The sequence below is a fragment of the Microcebus murinus genome, chromosome 18 (genome assembly GCF_040939455.1).
Source record: "Microcebus murinus isolate Inina chromosome 18, M.murinus_Inina_mat1.0, whole genome shotgun sequence".
Taxonomy (NCBI): Eukaryota; Metazoa; Chordata; class Mammalia; order Primates; family Cheirogaleidae; genus Microcebus; species Microcebus murinus.
In genome coordinates, this window is record NC_134121.1 from 17,214,906 (window position 1) to 17,242,175 (window position 27,270).

General features: G+C 58.0%; 1 protein-coding gene across 1 annotated transcript in view; it reads left to right on the forward strand.

Moving 5' to 3' along the window:
- The window catches only part of PITPNM3 (PITPNM family member 3), a 90,042-nt gene extending 63,457 nt beyond the window's left edge, over window positions 1-26,585 (forward strand). The window contains exons 7-20 of the mRNA XM_012779159.2: window positions 3,519-3,708; window positions 4,100-4,222; window positions 4,646-4,830; window positions 7,237-7,409; window positions 8,628-8,798; window positions 9,612-9,806; window positions 10,363-10,511; window positions 12,156-12,272; window positions 14,896-15,012; window positions 15,738-15,886; window positions 16,117-16,266; window positions 18,118-18,301; window positions 22,720-22,848; window positions 24,442-26,585. Coding sequence (XP_012634613.1) covers window positions 3,519-3,708; window positions 4,100-4,222; window positions 4,646-4,830; window positions 7,237-7,409; window positions 8,628-8,798; window positions 9,612-9,806; window positions 10,363-10,511; window positions 12,156-12,272; window positions 14,896-15,012; window positions 15,738-15,886; window positions 16,117-16,266; window positions 18,118-18,301; window positions 22,720-22,848; window positions 24,442-24,744 — 2,335 coding nt within the window. The 3' untranslated portion in view covers window positions 24,745-26,585. The remainder of the gene's footprint in view (window positions 1-3,518; window positions 3,709-4,099; window positions 4,223-4,645; window positions 4,831-7,236; window positions 7,410-8,627; window positions 8,799-9,611; window positions 9,807-10,362; window positions 10,512-12,155; window positions 12,273-14,895; window positions 15,013-15,737; window positions 15,887-16,116; window positions 16,267-18,117; window positions 18,302-22,719; window positions 22,849-24,441) is intronic.
- The last annotated feature ends 685 nt before the right edge of the window (window positions 26,586-27,270 follow it).

Below are 27,270 nucleotides of genomic sequence, written 5' to 3' on the forward strand. Positions count from 1 at the left end.
CTTCTCTGGATGTCACATCTTGGTTGAACACAAGCATGACTGGTGCACAGTGGGTGGGGAGAGCCCTCTTCCCAGGGCTGGGTGGGGCTGGGGGGGGCATGGTAGCTCAGATCCACTTCCTGTACTTCATAGGCCTGATCTAGTTGGCCCAGATAAGGAAACTGAGGCCTTGGGAGGTTAAGCAATTTCCTCCAGGGTTTCACAGCCAAAGGAGCCTTCATTCCGTTTACTGGTCTATTATACAAAGGATGCAGGTGAAGAGATGTGTAGGGCAAGGTACAGGGGAAGGGGAGTATGTGTCCATACCCTCCCCGGGCATGCCACCTCCAGGAATCTCCATGTGTTCAGCTGTCTGGAAGCTCCCGGAACCCTGTCCTCTTGAGCCTTTTATGGAGATTTCATAAAAAGTCTCAATGGATAGGCGTGATTGACAACCGAGTCGAAATGTGATTGGACAGAAAGGGTGTGATCTGATCCTGATGGGCCGAGTGGGGAAGTGCCAGCAAGGCCTGTCCGTAGCTTCTTCCTGGCCTCTCTGCACAGCTCTCCTTCCTCTGGGGTGCGGGGTCTGAAATGGGGGTTTATGGGCCTCAATCGGACAAGGTAGGTCAGAGAATTTCTTTATGGCCAGCTCCAAGACACAGAAAGGTGGGGGGAAATTAGGCTTTGGGAGAAAAAGGAGCAAGTGAAAAGAGGGCAGGGGGTCAGAGGGAGAGAGCTGGTTTTCTGCAGTGCCCAGTGTTGTAACTAGGGCTGTGGCAGTTACGAGCTCGGAGTCATGGACGAAAACCAGTCACTCTCTGTGTGTCACAATGTCACAGTGTGGGCGTGGAGAAGGCACTGGGTGCTGCAAACTCTCTGGGACAGGGCCAGAGAAGACTTGCTGGAGAGGTGGCATTTGGGTGTGCCTACCATAGGGAAGTGTGTGGCCTCTTGGGTCAGCTGGATTTGGATGCTGGCTGAGTGACCTGGGGGAAGTTGTTTCACCTCTCCCTATCTCAGTTTCCTCATCTGTAAAATGGGGGTGACCATAGAGGTAAGCTTCCAAAGACTTGTGAGGATTCTGCGTGCTAGTGTGGGTGAAGCCCTTAACACAGTGCCCGGCACCTAGAGAGTACCTGGGGACGCTGGCTGTGACTCCTGGCATCGTCCTCCTGGCCGGTGGGTGGAGGGGCGCTGGGGAGGGAGACTTCTGATTCCCAGCAGGGAATGTGGCTGGCGGGGAGCGAGGAGGGAAGGGGTGGCAGGCACAGAAGGCTGGCTGAGCACTGGGCAGCTGGCCCACTGCTGATGTTGGCACGTCCCTGCCCCGTGTGGGCCCTGGCACCTGTGGGGGACACTGAGCCACCAAGGGCCCTCTGGGGTCCGGGGCCTGTGGGAGGTCCCACCCACTGCTCCAGACCCGAGGGCTCCCGTGCTCCTCACGTGCCTGTCCCATTGAACTAGCTGAAGGTGGGGGCCCGGGCTCAGGCGGGCACCCTGGGCTCTCATTAGTCAGATGTGCAAAAAAGGTCCCAAGCACCTGCGGGGCCACATGCTGTAGAGCATTTGGCCAATGGCTGGGACTGGCAGCTGGAAGCCGGGAACCTTCTGCAGTTAGGGGTGAGAGGGAGGCTGCTGGCACCTCCTTCCTGCCCCTCCCCATCACAGGACTCTGCCAGGAGCTCTGAAGCGGCTGCAGAGAGGGTCCCTCAGGCTCTGCCATAGAGATAAGCTTCCGCCTGGAGCTTGGGAGGGCGGGAAGAGGCCTCCAGCAGGTCACCGGGTTTGTGGGGAGCTCCCTACCCCCAGGGGAAGGGGGGCTGGTGTCCTCAGTCAGATGTGGCTACCAGAAAGGGCTCAGTGCCTGGAGCCCCCAGACGGTCAGGGGAGAGCCCGGGCAAGCCCCCTCCCTTCCCGGGCTTCACTTCTCCCCAACCCCGCTGGGATGCGAAGCAGAGACTCTGATTTCTCTGCGTTCCACAAACGCCCCGCCGGCAAGGCAGACTGCAATCAGAGTCGGAAGGGAGGAAGATTAGGGCAGCAGTACCCCCACCCGGCTAATCTTGCCCATGTCCCTGGCGTGATTCTTATTAAACCACAAGATGTCCGGGCTGCACCCCTGGAGTGGCGGATCCAGGAGGAGACGGGCCTTGGAATCTGCATCTTTGACAGCTGCCGCTGCTTCCTGCTCTGCGTGGGGAGCTGCTGAGCGGGTGCGGCTTGTTCCCTTCATACCCCAGCAGCCGGGACTTAATTGTGCTAGTTCATAATCTGTCTCAGGACTCCCCCCACGTCCCCCCAGGATGTCTGACCTCCAGAGCTGGGTCACCCCTATCTCCAGGAAGACGGATGACCGGGCAATTTGAAGGGACAGCAGGAGGGAGCTTACCTCTCCCCCAGGCAGCTCCTTGCCAGGGCCATTAATCACCCCGTAATCACTGCTGCGAGGGAGCTTTCTCAGCTAATTAAAATCTCTCCGGCTGCAATCGAGGCCCGTTTCCTCTAATTTGTGTTCTTTGGAGATGAGGAATGGATGATGGGGCCGGCCTCGTACACCACCACGAGGACTCTGCCACCTGCCGAGGGTGCTTGAGCCCTGTCACCTGCCCGAGATTGAGTCCCCAGTGGGATCAGCATGGGGCTTTCGGCCAGCCTGAGCTCGGACTACGGGAAGGGGCAGGCTCTGGGCAGCGGGCGGAGAGTTCCAGGCCCCCCTCCGTGGTCCCTCCTGCTCGGCCAGGCCCAACAGTGCCTCTGGATCAGATGCCGCAGGGGACAGGGCCAAGACAGGCGGGGGCTGGGCCAGGGGCTGGTCTCAGGTGGGCCTGAGCTGCCCAGAGAGGGAGGAACTTCCTAGTGGGGAGGTGGGGAGGTGAGGGGCCGGTGTGCAGTCTGGACCGTGCGCTGGTGGTGGGCATGCTGTTGGACAGGCTCTCTTAGCCCTCCGTGGGTCGCAGAGCTTTCTGCAAAGCTGATGAAAGGTCTGGATCTTCTCCCCACTACGCCGTGGAAAACAACGTCACGCGTGCAGCTGTGTCCTCCTGCAAGCTGTGGCCAACACGTGATCCCCACAGCTGGCGTGCCCTCTCTCCTCCTTTCTCAGCTTCTCCAAAGCCTTCCTGAGGCCTAGCTCAAACCCCACCTCCTCCGGGAAGTCTGCCATGATGACATGTCCCCACCCTGATATGCACTAGCTGGCTTTGGCTCCCAGCTTCCTCTACAATTGGGGTGTCCTTGGGGGCCATGCAGAAGTGGGCCAGAGAGCAGCCCTGCCACAGGAGCCTCTGGGCCCACACCATGGCAGGCAGGGGGTGGACACACGGGGGTCAGCATAGCCTTGAGCCCCCTGCCCCATCCCCTTGCCACCACTGCCTTCCTTTGTTTCACTTGGTTCCTGCCTGGGTCTTTCTGAAGGGTCCCTGGAGCTGGGGACCAAGTTCCTGGCCAGCACATCCTCTCCTCCACCCGGTCCTCAGCCCCAAACCCGCCCACCTGCCTGGCCGCGGCTGGGCTTACCCTGGGCCCCCTGTCTGCAGCCTGAACCCCTACAGCCACGACGAGGGCGGCCTCAGCAACAGCCAGGACCACGTCCCCCTGGCCGCCCTGCCCCTGTTGGCCATCTCCTCCCCGCAGTACCAGGACGCCGTGGCCACCGTCATCGAGCGAGCCAACCAGGTGTACGGAGAGTTCCTCAAGTCCTCCGACGGGATCGGCTTCAGTGGGCAGGTGGGACAGCCCACCCGCCCCTCCCCTGGCCTGGCCCCCGGCTGGAGAGAGGCTGGGATCTGCTGGAAGGGTCGAGGAGACCAGGCTGTTCTAGAGTCAAAGCACCTGACATCAAAGGCGGCTTTTGGGATCTGTGGGTTTGCTGCCATTGTACAGATGGGAGGACTGAGGCCCACAGTCCGAGTTCTGAGTTTGAGCCCACGTCTGAAGCTGGGCCTTGCCTAAGCCCTGGTCCCTCCGGGGCAGCACCGCTTCCCCACTGGGCTCCCTCAGGGCCTCCCCGGGGCAGGTCCCTCGCTCCCCGGTGGGAAGGCGGCCCGCTCTGGCTGGGTGTAGGGGCGGGTCTGGGGTCTGTGGCGGGCGAGCCTGCAGGCCAGCTGTGCCTCTCCAGGTGTGTCTCATTGGGGACTGTGTGGGCGGCCTCCTGGCCTTCGATGCCATCTGCTACAGTGCGGGGCCCTCGGGGGACAGCCCTGGCAGCAGCAGCCGGAAGGGGAGCATCAGCAGCACCCAGGTGCGGCCAGGTGGCGGGACGGGGGAGGCCGTGTCCCAGGGGAGCAGGGGTCCCCTCTGGGAGGTAGCGCTGTCCTTCAGGTTGGCACTGTGACGTCCAGGTTATAGAGGATTGTATCACAATTCTGCAAGAGTAGCAAGAGATAAGTATCCCAGGAGGGGAAACCGAGGCCCAGAGAGGGCTGATTTGGATTTGGCTTCCTAGACATCTGTCCCAGCTGGATTGCCAGTCCCCGTGGATGTAGGAGACAGCCTGTGCCCCCAATCCTACCATTATTGTGTTATGGCTTCCACGTGCCTTTTGGAAGAAGCGTAGCCTGTCACATCCCAGGGGGAGGGGGTTGATCCCTGCCTGGGGGAGGACACAGGGCGCCAGAGTCTCCGGTGACGATAGTACTCTCCTGTCTTCTGCTCGGCCCCAAAGGACACCCCAACTGTGGGGGAGGAAGATTGCAGTCTGGCCAGCAGTAAGCGTCTCAGCAAGAGCAACATTGACCTCTCCAGTGGGTTGGAGGATGAGGAGCCCACGAGGCCGTTGCCACGGAAACAGAGCGACTCCTCCACCTATGACTGCGAGGCCATCACCCAGCATCATGCCTTCCTCTCAAGGTAACGCCCCTCCCTGTCCCCGCCTTCTTTCCATCAGAGCACCCTGGAGGCAGAGGGCCTTGGCTCAAGAAGTGTGGGAGGGCTGTGACCAGTCACAGGTCTCAGGCCTTCCCATGGGGGCCAGCAGGCAGGCACTGAAGTGCTGGGACCAAGGCCACTTGCCATCAGCCCTGCTCTGAGACCCGGGAAACTGCTCCCTCCCCCTGCCCCGCCCCGACTGGCAGAGAGTGGTCTGCGAAAGTGTGACACAGCCCAGCCTACTTCACGGGCTGGTTTTAAAAATCTAGTGGGATAACAGATGCAGGCGTGTTTTGGAAGCTGCCTCAGCTTTGCGTTCTTATCATTTCTCGGACCGGGAAACAGGAACAAGTAGGACTCGAAGTTTCTGGGGTTCACACGGCCCCGTTATGGGAGAGCTGGGATCCGAGTTCTGGGCTCCTTATCCCGCTCGGTTCAGTGCTTTCCAACAAAACACACTTTTGTTTGTAGGCCAGGCGGGCTCCTCTACGGGACTGTTCACCCTCTAACTTTCCGGAAGTGACACATTAACCAACACGGGCTAAATGAATTGTCTGCACGTTAACTTAGGATACAAATGACTGTTAGACATAGGCCCCAAATGGAATGAATGTCCCTTTCTTCTTTCTTTCCTCCTCAATTCTCTTCTTCCTCTTTCCTTCTTTCTTATCCAAGTGTTAAGTATCATGAGGTCATTACAACATTTGGAAAATATGTCGTCTCACCACCCAGGGGCAACCACTGTTAGCATTGAGCCTATATCCTTTCTGTATTTTTTTTTTTTTTGCATGCTTTGCATATAGTTTTACTTTTTTAAGAAAACCTTTCATATTGTGATCTTGTCCCTATATAATTAAAAATACTTGGTAAATATCCTTAATGGTGATATACTATTTTATTGAGTAAACGGACAACAGTTTACTTAATCCCAGTAATTAGACCCTTTGGCTTTTTCCAATTCTTCGCCATTATAAATAGAACGACAGTGAACATCTTCGTGCATAAACATCAATGTATGTATTAGGGTCATTTCATTCAGATGGCTTCCTGGAGAGGAGTTACAAGGTCAAAAACTCTGCCTATTGAAATTTATGAATATTTAAAGCCCTTTTTACAGACTATTTTGTAGAAAAGCAGCTACGTTCAAGCAAGGGTTGCAAGGTAAAAAATCTCAACATTTCTGGTTCAGCCTTGAAGCATCCTTTAGGAAAGCCCCAAATTTGGGGAATGAAAAGAAGTTGGAGGTTTTCAGTAGCTGGTCTGACACAGCCAGCTTTTCCCTCTGGTGTAGGGACAGATGGCAGTTTCTTTGGCAATTAAGTAGTTGGCGTGTGTTTAGGGACCACGCTGTACATGAAATATGTGTCGTTAAACACCAGAGTCATCGTCCTCCCGGGGAGATGCTCACACTGCAAGAGGCAGAAGGGAGTGAGGTTTCAGCTTTGCAGACTCACTCACGGCAGAGGCCGGGGCATTGGCCCACACTATTTCAGTTGTTATTGCTGCTACGTTTTCACCTCCACGTGGAGCATTCTAGTTGCATTTGCATTCAGTTAATCGACTGATACATTGAGCCATCCCACCGTGATGTCTGCGGCTTACACTGTACCTAATGCTGGCTGGCAAGTCAGGGTTGTCCTGGAGTCTCCTCCCGATCCTCAGAGCCTGCTGGGAGTCTGTGGCCGAACACTGCTTGCATTCCTCTTGGGACAACGCATGTGTGTTTGTGTCTTTCTCTTTAAGCACTGTGCCATTTGCGGGCTGGGGGAGCGGGGGGAGCCCAAGCTGTTTGCATCCGTGCCGGTTGCCTGGAACGCAAGTGAAGATGAAAGCCCTAATCCTGGCAAAACTGACATCATCCAGCTGGTCTGTGTATTGGCCGGTCTGGACTTCTCTGGTCGAAGTGCAGGAATTCTCGGCGTGGCCACCACAAAATCAGCCCGATGACGCAGACCTGCCAGTGTGTAGGACGCTTAGGTGCCCTCGGTGCTCACGCTGTTTTTGTTAGCAAAGTTTTATTAGATCATAGCGACACGTATTTGTTTAAGTGTCGTCTGTGGCTGCTTTCATGCCACAATGACAGTGTCAGGTAGATGCAATGGAGAGAATGCGGTTTATACAAAGTCTAAAATATTTACCACCTGGCCCTTTGCAGGAAAAGTTTGCGGCCTCCTGCTCTAGCCAAACGTTGGCTCGCCCTGGGTGGCCAATGCCGAGACTGTCGCCAACTCACGTTGTTGGTGTCTGGCAGGTGGGCTCTGCCCTGAGCCCTGTCCCAGAAGGCTGGGCACGCCACGCTCAGACTTCAGGAACTGCTGCTCCGTGAACACTCCCACCTCCTCGGCCCTTCACTAACCTGCCCTGTCCCGTGTCTCCCTGCCGTCTCAGCATCCACTCCAGCGTGCTGAAGGACGAGGGCGAGCTCCCCGCGGCCGGGGCGCCGCAGCTCTCCGAGGTCAGCCTGGGACGCTTCGACTTTGACGTGTCTGACTTCTTCCTCTTCGGCTCGCCCCTGGGCCTGGTCCTGGCCATGCGCAGGACGGTGCTGCCTGGGCTGGACGGTGGGTGTGGCGTGTGCCGGGGCCCGAGACGCCAGGGCCTCAACCTGGGGGGAGCTGGGGGTGGGGGACGGGGGCAGACAGGGTCATAGAGTCAGAGCGGGAGGAAAGAGATGAGAGGAGGGAGAGGGAGGCATTTCCCCAGACGGTGCAAAGGTGAGACAGCTTCTGATGGATTTCACTGTCCCTGTCACATGCCCCCGGCCAATTTGTGGCCCCCATTGTCCAGTAGTCATGCCATGCATACCCACCCTCTTGCATCCTGCCTTTCCTTCCCCTGTCCCCGGCAGACCGGCTGCAGCCAGATTGGTCTATCTGATGCCCAACCCAATACACTCAAGCCCACCTCAGTGCCTTTGCTCACGCAGGACCCGCAGCCTCCAGTGCCTGTTCCTGTTCCTCTAAAATATGCACGCGAGGCAATTTGCACCGGTGGGGACAGGTTGTGACTTTGAGGACAGGGAACACAGACTGTCAGAGGCCGGAGGGCACCTTGGGTATTGATGGATGGATACTTTCCACCAAAGTGTACTGACTACCTACGATATGCAGACAGAGAGGGAGAGTCTGGCTGAAGTGGGGGAGAGGAGGCAGCATCCCCGTGGCTGCTCTCCCTGTCGCTGAGCAACCCTAGGGCTCCCTGGATCTGGGCGGTCCGGTCTCCTCACCTAGAGGGACAGGCCGGCCTCAGTGGAGACACCTGCTGGTCAGTGAGAGAAGTGTTCGGCCGGCTCTGGCCAACCCGGAGCTGGGTCTAGCGCCAGGCTGGGGAGCCCTGCGTTATAAGGTGGTGCTATGGGAGCCCCAGGCCCTGGGCAGCTGTCCTGAATGAAAGAACCTGGGTCGGCTCCATAGATCAGGTAGCGACTGAGCAGAAGCTGGGGGAATTGAAAGGAATCTGAGCAGTGGAAATAGTGGCGAGGGGACAGTTTGGGCACAGGTGCAGAGAAGGGAAGGCAGCAAGCCTGAGGAATTGCAGGTGCTCACTACGGCTGCAGTGCTGGGTGCCGATAGTGCACTCCCAGGCGGGGCGGGTTGGCAAGGCCTTGAATGCCAAACTGAACTTATGGCTTTGCTCCTGTTGGTAGAAGGGAGCCATGGGAGGTTCTTGAGCAGAGGAGTAGGCTACTCGAAGCTGCACTCTGGGGACCCTTCTAGGGTCAAGGACTAGGGTCAAGCACTGAAAAAGGGCTTCCCCATGTATCTTCCTCGCTCACGCAGGTTTCCAGGTGCGTCCTGCTTGCAGCCAGGTCTACAGCTTTTTCCACTGTGCGGACCCCTCTGCCTCGAGGCTTGAGCCGCTGCTGGAGCCCAAGTTCCACCTGGTGCCCCCTGTCAGTGTGCCCCGCTACCAGAGGTTCCCACTGGGCGACGGACAGTCCCTCCTCCTTGGTAGGTTTGTAGGGGTGTGAGCTACTGTGCCGAGCTGGAGACTGGGCCCCAGCCAGGTGGCACACTGGTGCTGCTCTCTCTGGTCCAGCCTCTCTGAGCTGCCAGCAAATGGGGTCACTCGTCGGGGCAGGGTCTCTGGAGGACAGGAAGACAGCTGACTCCTCTGTGTTTGGAGGGGCCCACCTGTGCCATGCACTGCTCTGTGTAAATCATCTTGGGGCTCAGAGACCCAGGCTCTGCCCCCTAACAGGCTCCCGGCCAAGCTCCTGTGGCCAGGTCCAGTGTAACACTTGAGCCATCAGAGCTGATGGCATGTCCCGGATCCTTGCTCAGCGCTGTTCTTGAGTGCCCAGCCTGACTCTGGGGGCAGCGTGGGGAGCATGCCATCCTGGTGGGCTTCATGGAAGAGGTGGCCTTTTCCCAGAGCCTGGACAGCCAGGTGCATTTGGACAGGTGGAGAAGAGCTGGGACTGGGGCTGGAGATCTTCTAGGTGGAGGAACAGCAGCAGCCAGGGCAGGTGTGTTGGTGAAGGGCCTGTGGCCTCCAGGGTCAAGTAGGGTGAGCCAGGCCTGAACTGGGGTGTCCCCAAGGGGAGGCCTGTGAAACCAGAGTCTTGGCTCCATACCCCACCTGGGGAGGTTTGCCCTAAGCCTGCTCTGGCGAGGGTGCAGGTGCTCACTGGGCGGGTGACTGAGCAGGGCTGGGGCTGGCTCCTCCGGGCGCCCAGCCTCCTGCCCAGCATGGGGCTGGCGCCAAGCTGGTAGCTCTGTTGGAGACTCGCTCCTCGGCCTGACCCCCACCCTCCCCTCCAGCCGATGCCCTGCACGCCCACAGCTCCCTCTTCCTGGAGGGCAGCTCCCGGGGCAGCCCACCCCTCCTGGACGCCCCTGCCTCGCCCCCTCAGGCTCCGAGGGTCCAGCGCCCGGGACGGAGGATGAGTGAGGGCAGCTCCCACAGCGACAGCTCGGAGTCCTCGGACAGCGTGGCACCCATGGGTGCCTCCCGCAGTGAGTGAGGTCCTTTTGGGGCCCTGCCTGGATGCTGGGGGAAGGGCCTTCCTCTGGGTGGTTGCTGGCCCACTGCCAGGGCTGCAGAGGGGGACCCTTGGTAGGGAGGAGGGGTAAAGGGGGTCGTGGGTGGCATTTCTGCCTTCAGGGAGCTGACAGTCTGCGGGTGGAGACCTGGCTTCAGTCTGAATCCTCACCCTGGCCCCAGACCGAGCTCTGACCTTGGGGAGACCCTTGACCTCTCTCTCTGGACAGAGCCCACTGGGGATTGCGATTACTGCTGAGCTCTGCCCTGGGGCGAGACTGCAGTCTCGGAGTCTGGCCCTGGTTCTTGGGGACCAGGCTGGAGCACACAGCTTAGAGCAGGGCTGGTGGGGCGGGAGGAGGAGCAGCACGCATCCCAGAGCTCATTCAGGGCCCAGTGCTCCTGCCCCAAACTCGTGCCCAAGTGGCACATCCCCCTCTGGGCCTGTGCGCTGGGAGTCCATCCATCACTGCCCTGTGGGTCAAGGCCCCCCACAGGCCACTCGTCCTCACCTCCCCGTCCGACCTGCAGTCACGGCCAGGTGGTGGGGTGCCAAGCGGATCGACTACGCCCTGTACTGCCCGGATGTCCTCACAGCCTTCCCCACAGTGGCCCTGCCCCACCTCTTCCACGCCAGCTACTGGGAGTCCACTGACGTGGTGGCCTTCATCCTGAGACAGGTACTGCTGCTGCCTCCCCGGAGCCTGCGGGCACTTGTTGGGGTGCCACCCTTCCCGGTCTGGAGAGGGAGCTTCTCGCAGGCCATGCTGAGCATTTGGTCTTTACCCTAAGGGCTCTGGGAAGGCATCGGAGCACTTCAACAAGTGGGGGTGGGGTGGGGGTGGGACATGGTCAGAGAATGGCTTTCATAAAGAACATTGGCTTCTGTGTGGCTGATGGCATGGTACCTTCTAGAAAATTAAATAGAAACTACACAGGAGAATGCACCGACATTTCAATTTGGAGGCTAGAGTAGTAACCCCCCACTCCCCGCTGCGCCTCAATGTCCCCGACTGCAGAACAGAAGGTGCAGCAGAAAGGCCAGTGCCCCAGGGAGAGCCTGGTGGGGGAGGAGGTCGGGGGTGGGCGGGGGTCGGTTCACAGACAGCCTCCATGGCCAAGGTCGGGGTGTGGTTTTATACTAGGTTCAGTGAGAAGCCCAAGGAGGAAATATCAGTTGACTGGTATTTTTAGGAGGACACCCTGGAGCTGCTGCTTAGGGGCAGGAGAGGGACCATGAGGTCCCCGGTGAGACAAGTGTAGGAGCCCAACTTGGAGGTGACGACTTGGGCTAGGTTGGTGGTGTGGAGGCACTGGGGTTCGGTGGGATGCCTGTGGGTGTCTGGGCTGCGAGGGCAAGTGGGGAGCCCAATTTGAGCACCTATGGTGGTGCCATTTCCTGGGACTTAGGAAGAGCAGGCCTGGGCGTTTGGACGTGTGCAATGAGAGGCGCCCATTAGGCATTGGAGGTCGGGGAAGGTGAATAGATGATGAGCCTGAAGCTTAGGGAAGACATCAGGATTGGAGATAAAAATGTGGGAGTCATCAGAGCTGGGATGGCATTTAAAACTGGTGGTGAGCGCCACCCCAAGGTTGTTCCTAGGGACAGAGAAGTTCAGGGAGGAGTCCTGCAGCTTGGGGGGGGGAGGGGGGCACAAGGAGGAGCCACAGAAGGAGACAGAAGAGGACATCTGGTGAGGTTGGAGGAGCACCCAGGGAGGGAAGACAGGAGTGGACCTCTGACGCAGGCAGGCTGGAAGTCACAGGGGCCTCCGCAAGAATGGCCTCAGTAGAGTGATGGGGACAGAGCCCGGCTGGAGCGGGTGGAAGCGAGGCACAAGGGTCCTGGAGGGAGTATTTTTAAAAGATGGGCAATGTCCCAGCACGTTTGGATGCTAAGGAAAATGCGAGCACAGGGAGGCTAATCGGCGATGCAGGACGGAGAGTGGAACCTTGTTGGGGACACAGCCTTGAGAAGGGTGGGGGCTGGGATCAGGACTCCAGGTGGCCTTAGGTAAGGGCCACCTGTCATAACAAGAGGGAGGGCAGAGAACGTGCACAGGTGCAGGTAGCCACTAGATTCGGGCCTGGAGGACAGAGGCTCCTCCCAGGAACAGAGCTATTAGGGAGGGGGTTCTCTGGTCCCCACTGTCAGGACGGGCAGGCAGGGACACAGGTCCTGGGTGCTGAGCTTCCTGGAGGTCCCAGACTGGGAGGTGGGTGGGAGCCCAGCTGGCCACCAGCTGGCAGGCCCCGACAGCTGGGAGGGAGGGAGAGGGGCCCCGAGGGCCTGACCGGGAGGCCTCCGGGCTGTCGTCGGGCAGGTGATGCGCTACGAGAACGTGGGCGTCAAGGAGAGCGCCAGCTTGGATCCTGCGGCACTGAGCCCCGCGAACCCCCGTGAGAAGTGGCTTCGTAAGCGGACCCAGGTCAAGCTGCGGGTATGTGCATGCTGGGGTCTCGTGGCTGGGACCGTGGCCTCAGGGAGGTGGGGGCGTCCGCACAGCAGTGAGGGCTTGGTTCGCCCCAGGCACTGCAGCAAGGAGGGTATGTGAGTTGGTTCTCCATTGCCTGGCTTCACCGGCGACCCAGGGATGGGGTCCAGGACACCGGGGAAGGTGAGGAGATGCCAGTTTTGGAGCAACTGCTACGTGCTGGGTTTCTGTAGACACGGACTTGAATCGGAGAGCTCTGCTTGCGGCCACAGGGTTCTTAGTTTGACTACCATTGAGTGTGGCCTGGTGTGATATTAGCCACGATAGAGGGAGGCACAGATTAGCACAAAGATGGAAAGAAGTTTTGTCGGGGCAGGTCCAAATGTGGGGCTTCCCTGAAGAAGAGGCTCCTCTTTAAGGTATTGAAGGATGAATAGGAGTTTGAGATGCATACATTTACTTATTCACTCAGCAAACCATCATCAGTGCCTATTCTGTCTCAATCCCTCTGCTAGAGAAAGGGGCATAGGGATGTACAGACACAGCCATTGCCATGGTGGGCACCTCCAATCCAGTGAGAAGATCAGACTAGGACCCCAAGAGCAATCCTAAAGAGTAGAGGGTGATCAATGCTACACAAATTGACTTTTTTTTCATAAACGTATTGAGAGATAATTCACACACAATATATTTCATCCATTTAAAGAAGTATACAATTCAGTGGATTTTAGTATATTCTCAGAAGTGTGCAAACATTACCATGGTCAATTTTAGAACATTTTTATCATCTTGAAAAAGAAACTGCATGCCCTTTAGCTGTCATCCACCCTCTCCTTCCTGCACTGCTCTAAGTGATTAGTAATCTACTTTCTGTCTGCAGATTTGCCCATTCTGGACATTTCAGAGTAGTGGGATCAGACTTTCATTCCTGAGTAATGTTCCACTGTATGGCTATACTGCACTTTGCCCATTCATCCATTGGTGGGCTGTTTCCACATTTTAGCTATTATGACTAATGCTGCTATAAACATTTGCATATATGTTTTTGGGTAGACGTATGTTTTCGTTTCTCCTGGGCATATACCTAGAAGTGGGATTGCTGGATCCAATGGTAGCTCTGTGATTAATCATTTGAGGAGCTGCCAGGCTGTTTTCCACGGCAGCTGCACCGTTTTCCGTCCCTACCAGCAGCATGTGAGGGTTCCGATTCCTCCACGTCTTCCACAACACCTGTTATTATGTGTCTCTTTGATTCCAGCCATCCTAGTGGGTGGGACCGGGTATTGCATCGCGGTGTTGATTTGCGTTTCCCTGGAGACTAGTGACCTCGAAGAGCATCTGTTCGGGTGCTTATTCCCCTGCTTCTGTGAGGGAACCTGTGTCCCCCGCTTGGCTGAGGTCTCTGGGTAGGGCCTATGGCTGGTTCCTTTCAGAGACTGGTGCACATGAAGTATCTGCAGATGTTTGTTAGATGGAATTTAAATGTGTGGGAATTGAGAGGAGGTCAAAACCACATCATCGGGGTGTCCAAGGAATGCTTCTTGGAGAGGATAAAATTGAGTGTGTCATAGTGGATGGGGTGGAATGTGGGGACAGAGGGCCAGGGGTGGTCCCCAGGGGGACCAGTGTGAGTGAAGGCCTGGAGGCTGCTGCAGAGCCTAGTGGAAAAGACCAGAAGGTGTGGACGGGGAGCAAGAGACAAGACTGAAGAGGTTGCTCAGGCAAAGCTCAGAAGGACTCAGGATTTGGACTCAGGATTTGAGCTCAGGATTTGGGCTCTCAAGGGCCCTGGAGGGCTGTTCACACACCGGTGCTCTATAAAGGAAGAGGAGTCGTGCGCAGGGACTGCTTTTGAGTGACGAGCTCCTTTGGGGAGCTATCAGCAGAGTCCCAGCGCGGGGTCATGTGACCGTGGGAGAGATGAACACGTGGCCAATAGGAATAAAGGAAGGGTCAGCAGATTGAGAGACTCGGGTCTCAAAGGCCAGGCGGGGACAGGAGTGTGGTTGGGGCCAGCGCGGGCCTTGGGGCTGCGGAATGAACTGGAACCAGAAGTGAGGAAGAATGGGAATGTTGAGATAGCTGCGGTTGCTCCAGCATAATCCGGGTGGGGCGGGGGCTGCGCGGGGTCTGGGCAGGGAAGCAGGAAGCCGGCCCGGCCCGGAGTTAGTTGCCAAGTGGTGGAGCTGGTGCCGGTGCACGAGGCTTTGCTGTGCTGTTCTCTCTCTCCTCTTGGAATTAGAAATTTTTCATCTCACAAAAAGACAGATGGTACGTGGCGGCTGTTGGATGCGAGCCGAGATGTAGGGGAAAGAACCAGAAGTGACCGGGCAGGCCCAGCCTGGGAATCCAGAGGAGGAGGACAGGGGGAGGCCGGCCGCCGGCCCGGGCGGTGCGGGAGAGTCGGAGGCAGAGACCGCACATCTGTAGGAAGCCCAGTGCGCCCGGAAGATGCCGTTAGGGGCTCTCGTCTGTTTTTCTCGTGGGTTCCACGGGAACACATCTCTGGAACCCTAGCAGAAGTTCATAGGAAGACGTGACTCAGTAGGCCCACGCCCCTCCAGCCAATGCTAAGAACGCTTTAAGTCTCCCTTGCAAAGGCTGAGCCGGCTTTCTCCTGTCCTTCTAGAACGTCACTGCTAATCACCGGGCCAACGATGTGATTGCGGCCGAAGACGGCCCCCAGGTCCTGGTGGGGCGGTTCATGTACGGCCCTCTGGACATGGTGGCCCTGACTGGAGAGAAGGTACCCGGGGCCCCCGTGCCCTCCTCAGCTGGTCCACTAGGTGCCTTGTGAGACCACATGGCATGTGGGGCGAGGGCTCCAGGGGGCCGGGCTGCCTGGAGCGGGAGCACAGCGCAGGGAGCCCCACGCCCTGCCCGCAGGTCGGCAGGTCCGGAGGATGAGCATGGAGTGTAGGAGGAGCTCGAGCATGGAGTGTAGGAGGAGCTCGCTGCCTCTGAGGGGTGAGAGGCCCGCATGAGAGGGAGGGAGGGCGGAGGGGGCCGGGGAATGTCAGGCAGGAACTGCAGCCCCAGGCCGGGAGCACGGTGGCTCACACCTGTAATCCTAGCACTCTGGGAGGCCAAGGTGGGCGGATTGCTCGAAGTCAGGAGTTTGAAACCAGCTTGAGCAAGAGCAAGACCCCGTCTCTACTATAAATAGAAAGAAATTAATTGGCCAACTAATATATTTAGAAAAAATTAGCCGGGCATGGCAGCGCATGCCCGTAGTCCCAGCTACTCGGGAGGCTGAGGCAGCAGGATTGCTTGAGCCCAGGAGTCTGAGATTGCTGTGAGCCAGGCTGACGCCACGGCACTCACTCTAGCCTGGGCAACAAAGCGAGACTCTGTCTCAAAAAACAAAAAACAAAGGAGCTGCAGCCCCAGAGCTCCCCAGCCCAGCCCCTCCGCCACGCCTGCAGCCCCGCAGCCTCCAAGGAGTCCCCTGACCCCCTTCCCTGCCTGCAGGTGGACATCCTGGTGATGGCAGAGCCGTCCTCCGGCCGCTGGGTACACCTGGACACGGAGATCACCAACAGTAGTGGGCGAATCACATACAACGTGCCGCGGCCCCGGCGCTTGGGGGTCGGCGTCTACCCAGTGAAAATGGTCGTCAGGTAAGGCCCAGGGGCACAGGCTCATGGCGGTTTCTCCATTTGCACCGCTCTTCCAGCCAGGCCTGTCCAGAAGATGGGGCGCTCGGGGCTTTCTTTGGGCCCCGCCTCTGTCTTCCTGGACAGAGGAAAATGGGGACGGTCTCCTGGTGCCACCCAGATGCTCTCTGTCCCTGGCCCCAGGCTGGGCTCTAACTGCATCTACGGGCTGACCACAGGCAGGTTCCTTGCAGGGGCGACCAGACCTGTGCCATGAGCTACCTCACGGTGCTGCCCCGCGGCATGGAGTGCGTCGTGTTCAGCATCGATGGGTCCTTCGCGGCCAGCGTGTCTATCATGGGAAGCGACCCCAAGGTCCGGCCGGGTGCAGTGGACGTTGTCCGGTGAGTGCTACCTCCCGTGAGGGGTATGTCTCTGCTGGGGACAGGAGCCAGCAGCCCTGGCGAAGACGCGTTGTTTTTCTGGTTTCCTCTAGGAATTCTACTGGTCTCTGGGGCCCAGAGCTGAACAGCCCTGGCTTTACCGCCAATAGCAATTTCCTGAGGGTCCTTGGGAATATCTCTCCCCCTTTCTGGATCTCAGCCCTTTTGTTCCTCGTTTCCTTCTTTTCTTCCTCCCTCCCTTCCCTCCCTGCCTCCCTCCCTCCGCCCGTGCACCCATCCACCCTTTTCTGAGGCCAACTGTGGGCCAGCTCTGTGGGCAGGTCATGGGCACGAGAAACTGTGACCCAGGACGCCAGGGGATGGGAACCCTGAGAATGAGGCAGACACCAGGCACTGGGTGTTCTTGGGGTTGGGGCTGGGCACTGTCCTGCCTCACCCCAGTAACCACGATGGCTTTGAGGAGACAAGACTGGCCTTGCTCCCCGGGCTCCTGAGACTGCTGCCCTCGGAGCGCCCAGCAGCTCTGTGGGACAGGCTGGACAGGCTGGAGCCCATCTCAGGGGCCAGCCTCCCCGCTGCAGGTCCCGGGGGTCTGTTCCCATGACAGCCCCCTGAGGCAGGGAAGTGGGGGGTGCTGTGGTCCTTCCTCTCAGGGCATTCATAGTGTTCTCACCTCCTTCCTATGGGAAACTGCTTTACATCAACCTGAGAACTGACCAGAATCCCTGGAGGTGATGCCTGCACCTGTGTGTTTTCACAGAACCTCCCCAAATCTGATCACCATCCAGGTTTAGAACTCCCCAGCCTATGTTCCGGTGGCTAGTGCCACAGGGGCGCCCACAGAGGTCTGGGCTCATGTGACACCTGGCAGCCAGGATTCTGTGGGAGGTTAGTGGAGGGAGACTGTCCCACTGTGCTGTGAGAACGAAGAGGAAACAGGGCAGTTCTGGTTGGGAAGCAGGGGAGACTTCCTGGAGGAGGGGGCCTTGAAAGACAGGGCATGTGAATCTAAGCAGACTGACGGAGCCCCGAGGGCTGTACAGGGGAGCAGGAGAGAGCTCAGGGCTTGTCCAGGGGCAGCTCCTGTGGCTGGGGAGGTCCCACGGGCAGGGGCAGAGCAGGGGTCACAGCCACAGGTACAGACAGCTGCATGGAGACTTTATCTCAGGGCACTGGGGACCTGGAAATGCCTTTAGACAAAGGAGTACTGGGGTTAGGACTGTGATTTGGGGAAGTTGCCATGGAAACAGTAGGGAGGATAACAATGAAGCCACTGTATGGAGCACAGCATGCCAGGCATGTTTGGGATTAATTCCTTTCATCCTTAGGAGATACTATTATTGCCCTTATTTTGCAGATGGGGAAACTGAAACCCTGCGGAGGGTGGGGGGTGTTAAGGAACCTGCCCAAGGTTGCACGGCCCAGGTTAGAGTGGGGGCAGGAGGTGGGGGGAAAGAAGGCACCCAGGAGACATTTGCGGTGGCCCCAGGGGAGATGGGGCTTGTGCTAAGGGTGAGAGGTGTGGTTAAAAAGAGAAGGCTGGGGGTGGGGGGAGAGACCCTGGCCTGGAGCAGTGGCGAGGGGAGGCTCACTGGGGCAGCCGGTGGGGGGCACAGGGAACCGCAGCCTCGGGCGAGTGGGCAGTGGTGGGCTGCAGCCCCTCACAGGAGGAGTCCAGGACTCCCGGGACGCAGCCTGGAGTGTGGATTTGGGGGACCCCCTTGTTTTCCCGGGCGCCTCTCAGAACAGCCCCTCTGACTTCTCAGGAGGGCTCCTGTGGGCGGGGCAGGCCTCCGGGCAGTGGGTGGCCTGCGCGGGGCAGGGGTGGACCCTCCGATGCCGTCTCGCCAGGCACTGGCAGGACCTGGGCTACATGATCCTTTACATCACGGGGCGGCCGGACATGCAGAAGCAGCGGGTGGTGTCGTGGCTGTCCCAGCACAACTTCCCACAGGGCATGATCTTCTTCTCGGATGGGCTGGTGCACGACCCGCTGCGGCAGAAGGCCATCTTCCTCCGCAACCTCATGCAGGAGGTGAGTGCCTGGCTGGGTGGGCAGGCAGGGCGGTGCTTCCCGGCAGGCCTGGGGTGGGGGTGGGGTGGGCGGTGGGACCCCCACCCTCCTCCTCGCCCCTCCCTTCCTCCCTCAATCCCATGGGGCCTCAGGGGACACATGTGTGGTTTGCAAAGCCCATTCCCCAGGATTTTATTGGGTCCTTTTGGCGGCCTTGTAAGGCAGATAATATCTTCACTGACTGAAGGCGAGGCTCAGATGACTTGACTCGGATGGGAGCCAGACTTCCATTTTTTTTTTAATTTTTATTTATTTATTTATTTATTTATTTATTTATTTATTTATTTATTTATTTATTTATTTATTTTTGAGACAGAGTCTCACTCTGTCGCCCTGGCTAGAGTGCAGTGGTGTCATCACAGCTCACAGCAACCTCAAACTCCTGGCCTCAAGTGATCCATCTGCCTCAGCCTCCCAAATAGCTGGGACTACAGGCATGCACTATCATGCCCAGTTAATTTTTTTCCATTTTTGGTAGAGACGGGCTCTCGCTCTTGCTCAGGCCGGTCCCGAACTCCAGACTTCAAGCCATCCTTTCACCTGACCTCTCAGAGTGCTGGGATTATAGGCGTGAGCCACCGCGCCCGGACTTCCATCCTTTATCTCTTGACTCTTGTCTCTACATCTGCTTATTCATTCAATAGACATTTAAGTGCCCACCCAGTTCCTTACTCCGTGCTTGGTGTTGGGCTGCACAGAGATAAACAGAACACGAGACAAGCTCTCCAGAGCTCACCACCTAGAGCTGTGGTTCTCACAGTGGGCCTGGGACCAGCACCTCAGCAGCTCCGTAGAAATGCAAATTCTCTGGCTCCACCCTGGAACTACTGATTCAACAGTCTGGAAAGGGGGCTGGAGCCCTCCAGGGGATTCTGATGCACAGAAAAAAATTTGAGAATTGCTGATCTAGAGCAGGGGTTGACGAACGAGGGCTAACTCCAGCCCACGGCCTGTTTTTATAGGACCTGTGAGTTAAGAACGGTTTCTACACTTTCGAATGGTTGGGAGAAAAATCAAAAGAATAATGCTATTTCATGACACGTGAAGATGATATGAAATTTAAATTTCAGTGTCCGTAAATAGTTTTATTGGGACACAGCCAAGCTCATCTGTTTATGTATTGTCTATGGTTGCTTCTGCGCTACAGTGGAAGAATTATGACAGAGTGCAAAGCCTAAAATATTTACTATCTGGCCTTTCACAGAAAAAGCCTGTGACTCTCTGATCTAGAGGAAGGAAGACATGTAAATTGCTGGTGTGTGGCTGAAAACGGCCCTATTTTGCAAACAGGGGAGAAAGGACTTACGTTTGCCTGGGAGGTCAGGGCAGGCAGCTGGGAGGTACTGTGTTTTCCTGAAAATAAGACAGGGTCTTATATTTATTTTTCCTCAAGAAGACACCCTAGGGCTTATTTTCAGGGGCTGTGTTATTTTTTTTTAAGTACGGTACAACAATCTACATTTATTCAAATATAGTTAAGTCGTCTTCTTCTGGAACATCATCATCACTCTCCAAATCCCGGAATTCCATCCTGAATTTCTTGCAACTCTATTTCCTTTAGAACCATTGGCCCCAATCTCTCAAGTCGAGCAATAGAGCTCTCATGGGGCAGAAGAGAAGGGCTGCTCGTCTTCTTTACTGCTCCGCGACAAAATGCATGGGTTGTGCAGATACTCTGCGTAAGACCTAGTGATACACCGATCACTAGGTCTTATTTTCGGGGTAGGGCTTATATTGTGCAGATGCTTAGAAATCCTGCTAGGGCTTATTGTATGGGTAGGTCTTATTTTTGGGGAAACACGGTAGTAACTTTTGAGCTGAGTCTTGAATCACGAGTGTGAGTTTGTCAGGCAGACGATGAGCGGTGGGTCACGTGCAAAGGCACAGAGGCAGGAAAGAGCCTGGGAGGCTCTCAGATCTGCAGGCACCCAGGAAGGGGTTCTGTGCAGGCAGGGTCAGACTCAGGACACGTGGGAGCTGAGCCCTTAGAGGTCATCAGGGGCCCAAGGGTGGCAGGCCTTGAAATCCTTGGAAACCAGGCCAAGACCGTGAACTCTCTGCTGAGGGCAATGGGCAGCCATGGAAGAGTTTAAAGCAGGGAAGTGGCAGTGTCTAATAGGAGTTTTAGAAAGATCCTCCTGGCAGCTGTGTGGGGAGCAGACTGGCAGGAGAAGTGAGAGGCAGGGAGGCCAGTGTGGAGGCTGTGGCCCAAGCAAAAGACAGGAAGACCAGGATCCAGGTGATGACCATGGGATGGCGAGAAGGCATGGGCAGTCACAGAATCAGGAGGTGGAACCGTCAGGACCCAGTGATGGTTGGAGGTAGGGAGCGAGGAGCTCTCAGATGTCCATGATGGTGACCAGGCAGGATCCAGGGGCTACTCACCTGCCCGGGGTCTCCATCGAGGCAGAGTCTGTGTCTGTTCTGCTCGCCAACAGATCTCTGGGATTTGGGGCAAGGATGCGGCACAGTAGGCACTTAATAAATGTTAGTGCAATGAATGAATGAGTGAAATGAGAGGGCACACAGGAGGAGGACCAGGCCGGGGGCAGGATGAGCCCAGTTTTACTGGAACACAGCCAGGCTCATTTGTTTAGGTATTTTCTCTGGTCGCTCTTGTGCTACAATGGAAGAATTATGACAGTGTGCAAAGCACTCTGTGGGCATGCTGAGGCTGCCATGGCTGTGGGATGCCATAGGGCTTGGGGAGAGGTCTGGGCTGCAGGTGGAGGCTGGAGGCAGGCCAGTGAAGCCATGGAAGGAGGCATCTCCTGGGCAGAGGCAAGAGCGAGAGGAGGCTGCAAGGGGCCCTGAGAGCTGGGAGAGGGGCCTGCGGAGGGAGCAGGAGGAGGGGTGGAGGGGGAGGGGCCAGGGGAGAGATGCTGCAGGTGTCCGGGAGGAGAGGCCTTCAAAGGAGACAGTGCCCTTCTGGAAAGACGTGTGGTTTGGTGAGAACTGCCTGAGAGACGAATATTGGCCACGGGATGGCTTTGGTGAGGAAGGGACACCACAGGGGGACAAGCAGGCAGAAGAAGCAGAGGGAGGAGCAGAGAAGGTGGGTCTCCACTTTGGGGGTGGGAGGCAGGGCCACTGGAGCTGGAGGGAGTGGAGAGACAGGAGTGAGCTTGGCCAAATGGGACAAAAAGGGTCTGTGTCTTCCTCTGAGCCACAGGCCAGCTGGGAATGAACCGGCCACTGAGGAAGCCTTCTCTGGTTCAACATCAAAAGCAAAGTCACTTGCAGGATCGGGTAGGGGCTCAGGGAGGGACAGAAAGACTATGTCGGGCGAGAGCTGCGTGGTTTGGGAGTTTCTCTAGCAGTTCTCAAGCCAGTGTGTAGGGAGGTGGGCGGTGGAAAAAACCAGGGCTGAGGTCTGGCTGGGCCTGTGTAGCAGGAGGGAAGAGAATCCCTGGTGGAGTCAGAGGATACTGGGATGCCATGGGGTGGCCAGCCAGGAGGAGGAAGGGGGCGTGAGGGAGGAGGGTGGGTGCAGAAAACTTGAGAGCAGCAGGGTTGGGGGCCGGCAGGGATGTCGGGGGCAGAAGCACTGGTCAGAGCTGGAACGTGCAGGTTCAGAGTCCAGAGGGAGGTTCTGGGCTCAGACCTGGAAGTGATGGCCACTGATGAAAAGGAAGGTGAGGGGGTAGTAAGCGATCCTCAGGGACAGGAAGTCATCCCAGCAGTGGTGGGGCATGGGAGGAAGGAAGCTGTGACCCAGGACCAAAGCTGCCTGTGAACTTGGGGGGAGCATGAGTGGGAGAAAAGATGGGGACGGTGAGCACCGCACTGATGGGGCGCTGAGCACCGCAAAGCAGGAGGTAGTTTCATCCAGTGAGGTGGGATGGGGGGTGGGACGGGGGAGGGTGATGATCTGGAGGGGCCCAGGGGCAGGGAGGGTCTCGGGCATTTTGTGGAACTGGACTGGGGCTTCTGGGGAGGATATCAGACCAGCCAGCAAGAGGCAGCGGGCAAATGGCAAGCCACAGCCTGGTGTGGTACGGACAGCACCGGGTCCGAGGCCAGACCTGGCTCCAGTCTGGCCCTGTGATGCGTGAACCTGCAACTCGATTTCCTCACGTGCGAAGGAATGCTTTGCCTCTTGTTATAGAACCTGGTGCAGTGCTGTCCGAGGTGGGGTCAGTGCCTGGTGTGGTCATGACTATTCACTGGGCAGAGCCCTGCCCCTGTGTCAGGCCTGGGGTGCAGGGAGGCACAGCCGCTCTGGGGGTTTGTTCCTGACACAGGGTGGACCCATGGCTTGGAGTCTAACAGAGCGCAGATGAAGGGTCCCCAAGCAGGGGCTCCCCACATTGGTCTAGGAAGCCTTCCGGGGAGGTCGGCGGGGCCCCTCCCTCCCTCACGAGCCACCTGTGTTTCAGTGTTTCATCAGAATCAGCGCTGCCTACGGCTCCACCAAGGACATCTCCGTCTACAGCGTGCTGGGCCTGCCAGCCTCGCAGATCTTCATCGTGGGCCGGCCCACCAAGAAGTACCAAACCCAGTGCCAGGTGGGTGGAGGCTGGGCCGGTGGCAGGGGTGGTCAGGGAAAGCGGTTGGCAGGGGAGTAGGCAGTTCGTTTCTTTGTTCATTCCTTCATTTGCTCAATCATTCATTCATTCAACAAACACTATGGGGCACCTGCCGTGGGCCAGGGCCTGTGTTGAGTGCAGGGCCCATTCCCCGGAGGAGTCAGATATGACGTCATCCAGTCTACTGGGGAGATGGAAACATCTGCAGTCCGTGATGGGTTAGTGTGGCAAGTGCCTTGATGTATGGTGGGAGCACAGAGACTTGGGGGGCCCTAGACAGGAGCAGCTAACCCAGACGCCAGGGCAAGCTTGGCTTTCAGGAATTTGGAGGGATAGCCCAGGAAGGAAGGGGCTGAGGTTGGAAGGAGCTGGGGTGGTAACTGCATCCGAGGGGCTGTATGCCTTGCTCAGATAGGACTCTGTCCCCAGAGTTGTCATCCTCCCAGTGTGTGATTTAGAAAGCTTCCTCAGGCTGCAGGTGGAAGGTGGGTCAGAGGAGTGGAAGGTAGCAGGGAAGGAGTTGGAGAGAACGTGGAGGGTCTGAGCGGGCTTTCTAAGGCAGGGCATGGGATGGATTTGGCATGCACAGATCAGATGTGTGGGGTGAAAGAAAGTTCTAGCCCAGGCCCACACCCTGGTTTCTGGCTTGGGTGACCAGGTCGGAGGTGCCACTGTTGGGATTGAGAAGCAGGTTGGTGTAATCCTAGCACTCTGGGACGCCGAGGCGGTGGATTGCTCGAGGTCAGGAGTTCGAAACCAGCCTGAGGGAGACCCCATCTCTACTAAATATAGAAAGAAATTAATTGGCCAACTAAAAAATATATATAGAAAAAATTAGCCGGGTGTGGTGGCGCATGCCTGTAGTCTCAGCTACTTGGGAGGCTGAGGCAGGAGGATCGCTTGAGCCCAGGAGATTGAGGTTGCTGTGAGCTAGGCTGATGCCACGGCACTCACTCTAATCTGGTCAACAAAGTGAGACTCTGTCTCAAAAAAAAAGAGAAGCGGGTTGGAGGAGGAGTAGGTGGAAGGCAAGGAGATGACCTCCCTTTGGGAGTGTGAGGTGCCTGAGAGTGACCAGCAGGGGAAGGGGCAGAAGATGGTGGCCCCTCGGAGGGGGCAGCTCTAGAGCCTTGCTCTTCAAACTGGAAAGCGCAGCCGCATCACCTGGGGATCAGAATCCGTGGCCTGGGTGGGGCCTGAGAGTCTGCCCACCAAGGGTCCAGGTGCTGCTGCTGCTGCTAGCCCAGGCCACACTTTCTGCGGATACAGAGACTGGCAGGAAGGGCCGCTGTGGGGTCAGAAAAATAAGTGAGATACATGGGTAGACGCTGGATGACTGGAGGGACTTATGTTTTAGGATTTTAGGGAGAGTGACAAGGATGGGCACTTCATCCCCATCAAGAATCTAGAGAGCTTTTGAGTGACCCACTGGTGCAGAGAGAAGTGCACAGTGGATGGGGACTCTGGAATGGGGTTTCTGGGAGAAGCTGGAGACACCTGGTCGGGTGGCCCTGGGAAGCAGCCATGCTGTGGGGACAGGGCCGGTGGGCCTGACGCCTGTCCCCTCCGCAGTTCCTGAGCGAGGGCTACGCCGCGCACCTGGCCGCGCTGGAGGCCAGCCACCGCTCGCGCCCCAAGAAGAACAACTCGCGCATGATCCTGCGCAAGGGCAGCTTCGGGCTGCACGCCCAGCCCGAGTTCCTGCGGAAGCGCAACCACCTGCGCAGGACCATGTCGGTGCAGCAGCCCGACCCGCCCGCCAACCCCAAGCCCGAGCGGGCGCAGAGCCAGCCCGAGTCGGACAAGGACCACGAGCGGCCGCTGCCCGCGCTCAGCTGGGCGCGTGGGCCCCCCAAGTTCGAGTCGGTGCCCTGAGGGGCGGGCTGTGCTCGGAGCAGGGGGGCCCGACCAGGCTGTCGCGGGGGCTGCCTGCGCGGACGGGAGGGGCTGCCCTCTCCCGGACACGGGCGTTTTCCTGCTTTTCCCCTCCCGTGTCTGTCCAGCATTGTCCGACCAGAGCGGGGAGGGACCCTGTCCGGTCTTGGGGGGTTCCCTGAGCTGCCACGGGGTAAGGTCCGGGGGTCTCCGCGCGGCTGCGGCTGCCTCCCGCATGCCTGTGACCGCGAACCCGAGTCGGGGTTAAATGTTCGTGTAGTCCCCGGGGGCCAGGCCCGCCCGGAGCTGCAGTATTGGGGCAAAGTCGACCATCCCGAGTCCCCGAGGCGTCACAGCCACGCTAGGCAGGCCCTACGGAGAGCAGCCCTGCCCGGGGACCAGCCGCTGCTGGCGCGTACAGCTTCTCGGCTGCCTTGCGGAGGGGTGAGTGGCATTTGTGCCAGCCCTCCTTGTGACATGCTGGCTCACCATTTGGGAGTTGGCTCTCTTACGGCCAACTGGCCACCTTCTGGGAGTGAGAGGAGGTCCCCTGGGCTTGTCCTCGTGTATGTGGACTCTGTCCACAGCCCTCGGGCCGGGGCCTGGTGCTGACGGTCTGTCCTCCTGCAGCTGTCCATTGTGCCCCTTCTTGTCCCCAGTTTCCTCCCTGTTTTCCTGTGGCCCTTGAGGGCCGGTGTCCTCTTCCTATAGTCTTGCCTTGTGCCCTCCGTGAGGCTGCAGCCTTGGGCTCTGGCCCAGCTGGGCTGGCTGTGAGCCCTTGAGCCTGTTGCTTGCGCTCTCTGGGCCCTGCCGGCCTTCTGTGCTTGGAGGGGCCCCAGCTGAGACTGGTGTGCGTTTTTGACTCCTGGGTTGTCCTGTGCTTCTGCACCCTGAGGCTTTTCAGGCCCAAGCGCCCCTCGGAGTGTCCGGTGATCCACACCTTCCACACAGCCTGGGAGAGGGGTCGGGGGTGCCGGCAGGCAGGAGCTCCTGTCCCGCTGCCTCAAAGAGGGGCTGGGACGGGATCCCTCCCCCCTGGACAGCTGCCTCGGGTTAGCCTTGCCCTGATGTCCAAACCGGGTGTCGCAGGGATAGAAACATCCCGGACTCCCGCCAGAGGGTACTGACCTGGGTCCTCCTTCCCAGCTTTGCTCCGACTGATGTCTCCCTTTTGGCTCCTGGAAGGCGTGGAGCTGAGCTTCCAGGTTCTGGGGGTTCATGGAATTTTGGCTCCAACTGTTGTATTCTCTTCCCTTCCCCCTGCCACTCGGTTTGAGCCCATTACTTCCTCCTGGGAAGTCCCCTGAGGTTGGCAGGGTGTGGCCCTCCTGCTGCTGCCTGGCACCGCCCCCTGCTCCCTGGCCCGGGCTCACGCCGCTGTGTGCGGCTGCCGGGGTTGCCCCGAGTCTCTGTGGGCTGCCGCTGAGGCCAGTCCCAGCTCTTTCAGCCGGGCTGCCCCAGGGCCTTGATGTCCGTGTGCACAGCAGGCACCCGTGTCAGTTCGGTGTTGCTTCTGCTCAATGTCTACCTCTCGCAGCTCCCACGCAGCTAATGGCAGCTGCCGGTGGGGGCGGCTGGCACCGCCGTTGTGAATCGCCTGGCAGACTGGGCACCCTCCTGGGGCTGGAGGGGTCTGGGCTCCCGGCTCCCAGCCCTCAGCCCTGCTCTCTCCACTAGAAACGTGTCTTCTCCAGCCTGCCAGCTCTTCTGCTCCTTTCAGCACTGCACCCTGCAGCCAAGCCCAGCGCTGCCGCCTGGGAGTCTGTTGGCGAGGGGTGCAGATCAGCCCCGGCTTCCTCCCTGGCGGTTCACACGTGCCCATCCCCCCACACATACATTTCACGTTCTTGGGTCTCCATAGGCATAGCCACCTCAACCCTGACCCCTCCTACCTCTGCCCCACATGCCCTGATCTAAACCTGGGCAGACTTAGTCTGATTTTCTGAGATTCCACCATCTTCTTTTTGCAGAAGGCACTGATGTATTACTCTCAAATGATAAAATAATTAGCCTGAGACACTTTGCTTCCAGTTAGATTTCCTCCTCCCTTTCTGAGAACCCCAGGCTAGGAGAGAGAGAGTGTGTGTGCGAGAGAGCGCGGGCTGGGATCCCCAGGGAACTGAGTCAGAGTGACCAGGCTTCTGTGGCTCCGGGGGTCGGAGCTGGGACACAGGACCCAGCAGGAGGGCCACCACCCCTTCCTTTCTGGAGCCTCGGATTGGGGCTTTGACGACACACACGTGAGATGCTGACGGTGTACAGTGAGATATTGTGAACACAACACCCTTGGGGCTGTAGTTGGCGTGTGTGACCGTGTGTACCTGTGGCTCTGTTTAGTGATGAGACAACTTACGTTTCAGTACTGCTTTCACGGCAACTATGTAACCCACATGCACTTTCTATACTAGTGGTCCGTTCAGTATTGTCTGTCTAGTTAAGTTGGAGAAAAAAAAAAGAACCAAGTCATGTTGTTTTCTGGAGGGAGTGCTGCCACCTCTCCTTGAGTCGTTCTGTGACCCCCCCCCC